At 39.4% G+C, this 10,106-nt stretch overlaps 1 protein-coding gene across 1 annotated transcript; it reads right to left on the reverse strand.

Moving 5' to 3' along the window:
• Nucleotides 1-538: 538 nt before the first annotated feature.
• ndc80 (NDC80 kinetochore complex component) lies at nt 539-9,605 on the reverse strand. The gene is made up of 17 exons (XM_087798366.1): nt 9,537-9,605; nt 8,915-9,010; nt 8,166-8,249; nt 6,896-7,016; nt 6,644-6,816; nt 6,108-6,210; nt 5,943-6,032; nt 5,777-5,870; nt 5,576-5,676; nt 4,329-4,473; nt 3,977-4,182; nt 3,766-3,915; nt 2,819-2,908; nt 2,636-2,728; nt 2,423-2,553; nt 2,254-2,356; nt 539-1,986 (listed from the first exon to the last, which is right to left on the reverse strand). Exons 1-17 carry the CDS (start codon nt 9,542-9,544, stop codon nt 1,855-1,857), a joined length of 1,920 nt encoding a protein of 639 aa, XP_087654492.1. The 5' UTR covers nt 9,545-9,605; the 3' UTR covers nt 539-1,854.
• Between the last annotated feature and the right edge of the window lie 501 nt (nt 9,606-10,106).

Consider the following 10,106-nt stretch of genomic DNA (forward strand, 5'->3'; position numbering starts at 1 on the left):
AAACAAAAAATAATTGATTTCAATTATCCAATGCTTAAAAAGAACATTTCAATAAAAAAAGATTCATCAGAAGTTTCATCATTTGAAATGTGACATTCAACCAAATCCTCTGCTGGCACTGATACACTTCCACACCCAGCTCTGGTTCTGTTGTCACTAAATTCAAGTGGACTTGTTTAATCTGATAATAGCTGCTGTAGAAGACGTTGAGGCTCCAGGAGGTGCCGAGTTCCATCGCCATCGTCTTGGCTCCTGATTGATGGAACGATTTCACGGTGGAGGCAGCTCCATGTTTCCAAAGTTATTGTATTCTAAATCAAAAACCTGGGCAGTATACACGAGCACTGGCCTGTAAAACATGACATCTTAAAACATTGCTGGCTCCATTCTGGACGCCAGCGTCAGCGAGGCGACATGTAATGTGAAAAATATGCTCCTGGACTCGAGGCGACTGCTTCCAGATCGTTTTTCCAGCGTCAAAATATTTGCCACCATCAAAAAATGTAGAGCAGACAAAACACCACGCCTCATAACTGAAAAAAACCCAAAATGCATTTAATTTTAACTTCTTAATGTACATAACATTTAACCAGAACAGGTGGAAGACTGCAGCATTGTTAACTTCTAGCTAAGCTAGCTAGCATTACGCTTAAAGATGCTTTTACGTCACATTACTGTTGAAAAATACTGTAAATATGTCAGCACTTGGTATAGTATCATCAACTATACCAATCGGACAAAAAATGGCCCGATTTCACACAAAATCTATGAAACATGAAATAACATATTTGTCAAACATGCACAGAAAGAAATAGCTGACGACGAGTTTTACATCCCAAATTCATTTTTAATTTAATATAAAAAAAATTGGCCTAATAGACCGTTAACGAAATATCAATTTGAAAAAGTTATTCAGTTGGAAAAAAATAATAATAAGGAACATTTAGATATTGAACAAAAACAGTGTTTTGCGTCTTGGATATAGTTTGGTTTTCTTCTGCTTATTTTCTAGTCAATACTGACCAACGTCAGACACACAAGCTTGTCTCAGTAAAAAGAAAGACCAGCGAGGAGGATCGATGCAGGAGGACATCAGGGGACAGATAAATATTCTTTGAGGAACATCGTAGAGGACGAGCTGGATTTTCTAGTGTTCATTGGACAGGTTTGTATATTGTGTCTGCATGTCAGCAGAGATGACGGATCATTGAGTGCGAGAGAGAGAGAGAGAGGGAGGGAGGGAGAGAGAGAAGAGCTGGAATCTGAAGTCAAAGCTTCACGATAACCTGTTTGAGGTTGAGCAGCACACCACCTTAATCCCACCTGCATCTGCTTCTTGTTGCAGACTTCAGGAACTCTGACATTGCCCTGGAAACCCAAAGTTTGCATCAATTCTCGTTTCTCATTGGCCAATGAAAAAAAACTTCTCAGCGACTCATCGCGTAGACGAGCATGTTAGCGTGACGGCGAGTCACTCGTCCGTCTTGTAACCTCACACTTCAGGTAAACAAAGCTCTCGTGACAAGCTCGTCCAACACGAGTTCACGACACTGGCCTGCACTGATGAAGGTGTTCAGTGACAGTTTCTGGTTCCCTCCGTCCACCGGGAGATGATTGTGAGGACATTTCAATCCTTACTCTTACTGTGATGGTTCCAGAAACCTTTAATTGCATCTTCATCCCTCTTAGCGACGCAAAAACGATTCTAGAAATAATGATTTAAAAGGCTGCCATCTAGCGGCTGAAAGCGTACATTGCAGTTTGACAAGAGATAAGATGACTTAACAGTTAAACATTAAAAACAAAAAAAAAAGTAACTTAAAACACAGACATACGATTAATTAAAAACTCCAATTATTTCACACTATTAACCTTACTCTTAAACTCATTCAGTAATTCTTTCAGCTTCTTAATTGAAGAATTGTCGTCCTCCACGGCCTTGGAGCAGATGTGCTTCACCCGGAGGTGAAGATCCTCCAGACACTTCTGTGGGACGAAGAAACATATCATGAGCTCAGATCATCACCAACACATCTGTACTTGACTCAGGAACAGATTCAACAAGTGGATAAAAAAAATTAAAACGATGCAAAGTTCCATTGAATTAGTAAAATAGAGCCAAAGATTAGAAGACAGTGCCACCTAGTGGTCTTTCTCCAACAGAACATTTCACAGTCACATCACATACTTCAGCTCCTCTGTTCTTAGTAAAACGTATTTATCAATAAAGTTGTGCATGCAAAATGAGGATACCTCTGTGATTGACAGGTGGTTGGCTGCCGTGGTGAAAACCGACGCGAGGTTGTTGGCGACCGTCCGTCTCTGCTCGTTGGTCTCCTGCAGCACCAGGTGGTATCTGAAGAAAGCCGTGCTCACAGTCACCCGAGACGCCGGCGAGCGGTTTGGTTGCGTCGCGACTTACTGCTGCTGCGTCGCCTTCAGCTGCTGGACGGCCTCGTCGTAACCGAAGTGGACCTTCTTCTGAAGAAGTTTCAGATTGTTCTCCAAGTTCTCAATCTCCGCCGCCCACTCCTCCTCCACGCTCACAAACTCCTGCATGTTTCCAAACAACGATGGCGTTTATTTTAACTCTGGATCGACTCCGACGTTACGCGACACAAACTAAAAGCCGCACCTGCATGTCCGCCTCCATCTTCTCGTCCAGCTTGCGCCCGAGTTCACTCAGCTGCTTCAGGTCATTGGTCTTGTCCAGGATGTTGGAATTCAACTTTGGGTTTAAAGAAAATATTCATAAAACACTCAGGTTTAAGAGCAACACTGAGCTGTCGTGTTAATTATAACCGTTGAATAAAATTACTTGTTCACACGACGCGTCCAGGCTGAATTTAATGTTGGCCGACCTGCTGATCTCATCCTCCACGTCACTCACCAGCTTCCTCAGGAGGATCTGGGAAAATAACCGAGAAAACATCGTCATAATCCTTCATTAAAACAAAACATTTGTTTTTAATTGAGCAGTGCTGAAACCTTTTTAATAATACAAAAATCAACATCTTGATTCAATAGAATGCACTTTAAGTGCTGAGGCTCCAATAATATTTTTAATAACTCGACTCCAGAGTCACGTCAACACCCTTTCAGTTTTTTTCCCTCTAATAACTAGATTTAAAAGTGTAAAAAATGTGGCTACATAGTCCATTCGTGGACAAAAGTTAGTTAAATTCCTTCTTTTAAAAAACACACTTTTACAGACTGACTTTGGTGTGACAATTCAACCCTTAACCGGGTTCATCAATGGGCTTTTTCTCTCCTTTATTTTCAGTGTTTTATCATTTTATTTAATAGTATTTTCCCTGATTGGAACGTGTGTCATTTTATCTTGTTTTATTACTGGGCCGTTTTAATGGATTATGTCGTTTTTAACTGTAGCCGTTTGCTTTTATGTAAAACACTTTGTTACTATGGTTTAAAAAGTGCTATATAAATAAAAAATAGATTATTATTTAGAAAGATATTTTGTACATTTAAATCAATAAAGAATACGCAGGCCTGGCGTACAGGGAAGGAGTTTTATATGTTGACTCTAAATGGTTGTGTTGCTCATGCCATACAATGACTTGTAGTGTTGCCCCATAAATACATATAAAAGGCTACATGAAGTTCCTGATGCAATACAGATGCACATTTTCATTTAAAACAGATGTTACAGTAAATCTACACTTGGAGCCATTTTAATGAAAAAGATGAAGCAAACTTTGTTACCATGTGTTAAACGAGGTTCATTCCACGCACACACACAAATACCTGTATCTGTGATTTACGCTGCATGGCGCTGGCAGGTCCATTTTCAGAAGATTTGATCATAAAATCCCGACCGCAGGCATTCTCGGCAGAAGCTGGGATGAGTTGGAGTTTACGGGCCAGTTTGTTGTACTCGGTCACCTTCAGGTCCAGCTGCAGTCGACACGTGAGATGTAGCATTCATGGGGTTTAGTTGCGGGAATGATTCTCGCACCTTCTCGTTGATCCTGGCCAAAGCCATCTCGTCGTTCCACTGGTGCTGTTGGGCATCTTCTAGAGACTTGCTGAGGTTGTCGATGTTCTGCTGGAGCTCCTGCTTCTCCCTGTTGATCCTCTCCACGTCTGCCGGAGTGAACTTTTGGTTCCGCAGGAGATGCTGCAGCGTATCGCGTTCATGTTCAAGAATTTTAAGATGACTGCCTGCAGGATGAGCATGGATGAGTGAACAGTTCTCACACATTCTAGTGACGCATCTTTATTTCATTCTTTTGTCATTTAAATACTGTCAAGTTTGTTTTTTTTGGGTCTGCATTGGAGGACATAGTTTTCTCCCTCTTGTCACTTACCAGTGTTCTCAAGCTCCTCCTCTGTTTGGGCAGATTTGCTTTGAAGGTTTGTTTCGTGCAACTTCAGGCTGTCGTGGTAAATCTGTAGCTTCTGAAGGTCGGGCTGCAGCTTCAGCATATCCATCCTCTTGGACACTAAACGATCCTGACAGAGGAAAAAACATGCATTTATCTCCCAAATGGTGATTAATTTACACTTTATTTGATGTTCCTTTGGCATGAAATGACAGAATAGCCATTTGGTTTGGGGGGAGAGGATCATCAAGAGGGTTGCATCAAAAGGGCGAGATCAAGCTCCAACAAAAGAAAAAATGAACAATGCAATAAAAAAGTATGCAGCTTTAAATGCCACAGTGATGACAGATTCAACAGGTCAGACTTGTGCGACAACACAGGCTTCCTGTTGAACACACTACATCTCCACCATGATGTGGGGCACAATAAATGAACTACGGCTGAACAATTTGGTGAATAAAATGTAATGTCTTTTTTTTAAATAATATTGCAATTCAGCATACAAGACATTATATAGTATTACCAACATACTGTAACTCCCTTAGCCGGGTCTGCATATGATGATGAAAGGAGATAATAATTCGGACCCGACACAAAAACTATTAAATAACAATAAAAGTGAACAACACTGTACTAAAAACAATACAAAAGTTTTAAATAAAATGAAAACAAAAAAATAGAGCAGACAACAGCGAACTAATCAAACCCACCATGTAAACTTCACTGATCACTTAAAGGCATTTCTGCCTCATCGCCGGATAGACAGCCCCGTTTTTAGCTCCGTCACCCTCTTGGTAGAGCCTCATATTACTGCCATCATGGTTGACAGACTAACAACAACAGAGTTCCATCCGTCATCCTGAATGATTCTAAATAGCAACTTCAATACTAATTACGATAAGCGGCAACGATAAAATATATTACGATATATTGCGAAACTAAGGGAACAAGGAAATATTTGTAGTATTGCCTCCATTTTTTTAAGCTGCAGATGACTTAATGACTGCTGCCATCTAGCGGCCGAAAGTTTCTTTTAACATAAAACAGAACAAAGTGCCGTTAAATATCAATGTTTCCTTACACCCCTAACATATAGAAATGTATAAAATTGTAATTTGATTTTCACCTCCTAGAATGTTATCGTTTCCATAAAATCCCTTCCCATTCCAGGCCATCACATTTAAACCTCTTAAAACTTAATGGACTAATGAACAAAAAGTTGCGCCTCTCACCGTTTGACTTTCTCTCTCCAGTTGGTCGACCTCATCAGTTAATTTTTGGTGCGTCTCCTCCAGTTTGGCGAGCAGGGCATGGTCAATTTTATACATCTTTTCTGCAAAAAAAAAAATTTAAAAGCCAATTTATATCCCAGGGAGAAGACAAACATAAATTTTCGACACAGGTTTGAAAGAGTTTAGGAAAGCTGTCCTCACTGAGCTTATGCTGAAGCATGTCATCGTCGTCGTCAAAGAGGTCTTCGCCCTGCATGAACTTGGAATAGGTCTCGGCTGTGTAGTCCAGGACCAGCTGATGCAAGACAAAACAACCATTGAGCAGTTTGTTCAATACAAACTTATGGAAGTAAAGAGCTATTAGAACCTTCTGGTATTTGGCTCCTTCTTCAATGTTCGACTCGTCGTCTGGGAAGTCACTGAACACCAGCTCCTGCTGGCTCAGGCTCCACTTTATCTATTTTGAAAAAAGAGAGAAAGACAAGATGCATGTGAGCAACAAGAAAAAGTTAAGCATATTTTTAAACGTTACCTTGACTTTATCAATCAGCCAGATGAGGGCCCCAAGTGCCTGAGGCCACGTATGCGGAGCTCCGACGGAAAATATAGAACTCTTTGAGAGGACAAATGGATACCTAAACACAGACATTTGACAGAAATTAACATGGACAAAAAGGATAACATGAAAGAAGATAGACTTTATTAATTCCTCGAGATCTCCTTGTGGAAATTGGGTATTCAGTTCACAGCAGACATCATAAAAACAAGAACAAAGTGCAAACAAAAGGACAAAGTGCAAGTATAAAGAACGAGAGAAGGAAATAGAATCATCTTTCACTACACTCCTGCCCCCAAACTTAGAATGAAACAGTCTAATAGCACGAGGAATAAATGAGTCCCTGAGTCTATTAGTGTTGCATCATGGGAGGAGCATTCCTGCTCCATCCAGCCCTCCTAATCAAACTGTCCAACCTGTTGAACCCCTTGGACACATTCCCAACACACCACAACAAATTAGAAAAAATCCAGCATAACATTTCAAAGCTGAAAAAGCACTTCATTCAATACCTGGAGGTTTTGAGGATGACTGGAACCTCTTCTTCAGCTTTGGAGTTAGGCATTTGAAATGTGGGGTCCAGCTGGCGGTAGATGAACTCAAACATCTTGAGGAACTCCTTGGTGGAAGGGGACTGTAGTGTCTTGGATGACAGAGTCCCTGAGAATCCCTGATCTGTCAAAAACTAATTCCATAAAAGGTGAGAGATTACACAGCAGCTTCTAAACATTATATTTCTTTATAACAAAAAAAATGAACTGTACCTCATGCAATTGCCTGATACACTGTTGGTTGTATGCTTTGTCATGCAGAGGTCGTGAGTCTTTCATTTTCTCAATTCCTCCAAACAAAAAGCTGCTGCGTGGCATATTGGCCCCGCTGACCCTGTAGCCGAAATGAAGACGGCACTGATTATCAGGGAATGACCACAGAATCAATTCAAAATTCAGATGAACCAGTAAAATAGGGAGGAAATAGCTACTTCTTTTTTTGGCCCATCCCACAACACGGGTGTCAAACTGATGGCATAGTGCCAAGTTATTTTATGTGGCACCAAATTAAAGTAGATTAATGTTGATGTTCTGACCTATAATGTTGTCAGTGATTTAGATACGGTAGGGGACATAGCTTATACAGAGACACCAGTAACTGAGGTTGAAGAATAGGGAATGGAAAGTTGATGTTCCCTGTTGAAGACAGTTAGGTAAATAACATATTGGAACGGTAAAAGGGCGGCATATGGGATTGAGTTTGACGCCTCTGCCATAACAGGTTATCCTCAGGTCAACTTACCCATCTTAAGCTTTCTTTTTGTCACACCCAACTTTTAAATTTCCCCATTAACCGAATTAAAAAAACAAATTGGTTCACATCATCATCATCATCTTCCATTACCTGGTATCTTGATGATAGTATGCGTATATTGGCACAAAGCAATACATGCATGACAATACAGGGACAACAATACAGTATTTTGCAATACTGAAGCAGCAAGTATATATTTGTAGTATTGGCCGATTACTTGACTCTGGCGTTGCAGAATTTACAGACCACATGTCTATTGACAAAGTGGTAACTGCTTTCATTTGTTTTCAAATCTAAAATAGTCCAAACATCCCCCACAGTGGAGTCGACTGTAACCCTTTTGTCCGGAGTCATCACTGGGACTTTATTGTTCCTTCAGCTGCAGAGGCCATAATGACTGCTGCCATCTAGCAGCAAGAAGTATAATTACAAAACATAAATTATGCATATTTAAAATAGAATTATTTTGTTTTACAAATGATGTATTGGAGTAAAAACCATGATAATATTATAATAAGATTTGAAAGCCAAAATTACCTCTTTTTTTCACATTTATTTTGTAACTTATACGGGGCTGTTGAATTGATCACAGTATCAAAAAAATGATATACTGGCTTTTTAAATTATTTTCTTTTATTCCTTGTCATTACAGTACAATCAAATACCAAAAAACTGCAAGCGTTAACATTTCGATTTCTGAGTTATAAATATGAATTCAAATGTACATACCTGGGGCCAAAGAAACTGGTTCTTCTTTCAGCTGTGCCAGTTTGTGGTCTGGGAATATTTAGCTTCCCAAATGAAGGTTGTTGACTGCAAAATAAATTAAAAAACATTCATCATTTTTTAAACCTATACTTCGATATACTTTTGAAGATCGATTGATAGGGTTGGTCGAGTAACTGTTCATTATAATTCATTGTGAAACATTTCTGGTCAATCATGATCCACGGTCAAAACCAATTTTATTGATTGACAACGCCCCAGCTCTGGCCACCAGAGAGGTAGACGTGTTCTGAATCTGACAGACGAGAGCGGCATTTAAAAACATTGGATTCAAATTCGGTTGTCGCAGCAGGGATTTCTCTTAGAATCAAGTAAATGTATCAAACTAAACAACAGCAACAAAAACTTTTACTTGTTTTGTTGTTCTAGTTGACTGTTGTATTTTGCTCCACTTGTTTTCAAGTTTACATTATTATTTTATTCAGGGTTCAGGCCAGCGCCATTCCAAATAGGGGCCCCCTGGGCTGTGATTTTGATCCCCTACAGTGTGAATTGGGCCCCGACGCCGTGTCTCAAACGGCATATTGTTCTCCCTTTTACGAATCGTGTCATAATCGCAGGTAAAACAAAATGTAAAAAGCTCTGACTTTATCTCACAAAAGGTGTCCCTGAAAATGAAGGAAATAGCATTTCAGAGAGTTAAAAAAAAGAGATCAAACTAGGGGTACAAGTATATAATAAATGTTATTTACCTTCTTGGAGTTGTATACATGCTCATCCTGTTCGTGTCTTGAACTCGCAGTGGTAGGTCCGAGGGTCTGCCTGCGTTCGCTCGACTCATGCGACCCCTGGAGGAGGTTGACAGTGTTATTTACAACTTTTGACAGCTTCAATCTGATGGTAAAGCTAAGCTGTAAACACCGACGATAAAACCCTCACTTCAGTGAAGTTTACCCAATATTTGGCAGATTCGATCTTGTGCTGTATTGAGTACAAGCGCTTTTGAACCATAATATTCCGTCGTATTGATAAAATACACGGAGCTCTAAGGGAGTGACACTGCGTTTAAGGGACCGTCCTACAGCCCTTGTTCCTAAGCGATAAGTTAACGGAAATAACAAAAGCAAACGTGTTATTTTGCCTTTTTTTTAAACAACGTGTACCATTGTTTGAATGTATAGAAAAACAAAGATTAAATGAAGGTATAGCGTAAATAATGTAGTGTAGCTTAGCAAGTTAGCTTATTTTTAGCCACTCGACATGAATTTACGCTTCAAGTTTTACGAAGGGCTTAATTTTTACAACACAATCTTTTCTTCTCCGAATATAAACATTAAAGATTGTTTAAACTGTCAAAAGAGTGAGGAAACCTACCGCTCCATGATTCCCGATAGCTGTTGTTTTCAAGTCAAACGTTTGAAATGAACTGTTCGCAAAGACCGCCAAAACAAACGTCATCAAGGTACGGCGAGTCGTAGCGTCTAAAAAGGGGGAACCGCGGATCCAAACTCCGTTCAAATCTCGTGTTTTTAGTGATGCGTGAAAAAGTTCAATTTATTGACATATTTCATTTAGTTCTTTGGATCTTACACTTCAATCGTAAGTGTACAAGCTATACCATGTAACGTAGATTAAAAAACTTTAAAAAAATGTTTCACTTTAAACTTTCAATAAGTACTTTTTTAAGAGTGGAATATTACTTTTGTTACAAGCTTATTTGGAACGATGAAAACAAATATATATTATATAATATATACTTTCAAAATGTTCTGAACTCCCCCCCAAAAAAAGTACACGATCAGTACTACTACAAATCCTTGCAAAATTTTAAGATAGTTTTGGGTTCGGGTCGATTCTCAGTTAAATGCATGACATTTTAACAGTCTTAGAACAAAGTTGAGTTTATAACAATATATTAATCAAAATAATTTCCCAACAGAATTA

The sequence above is a fragment of the Callionymus lyra genome, chromosome 1 (genome assembly GCF_982586985.1).
Source record: "Callionymus lyra chromosome 1, fCalLyr1.hap1.1, whole genome shotgun sequence".
Classification (NCBI taxonomy): domain Eukaryota; kingdom Metazoa; phylum Chordata; class Actinopteri; order Syngnathiformes; family Callionymidae; genus Callionymus; species Callionymus lyra.

Bases quoted from the DNA above. Each gene is read 5' to 3' on its own strand.
- ndc80 (XM_087798366.1), bottom strand. The intron at 5,677-5,776 runs GTGAGGACAGCT...TTTTTTTTGCAG, and splicing joins CATGCTTCAGCATAAGCTCA to AAAAGATGTATAAAATTGAC. The intron at 2,909-3,765 runs GTATTTGTGTGT...TTATTTTCCCAG, and splicing joins AGCGTAAATCACAGATACAG to ATCCTCCTGAGGAAGCTGGT.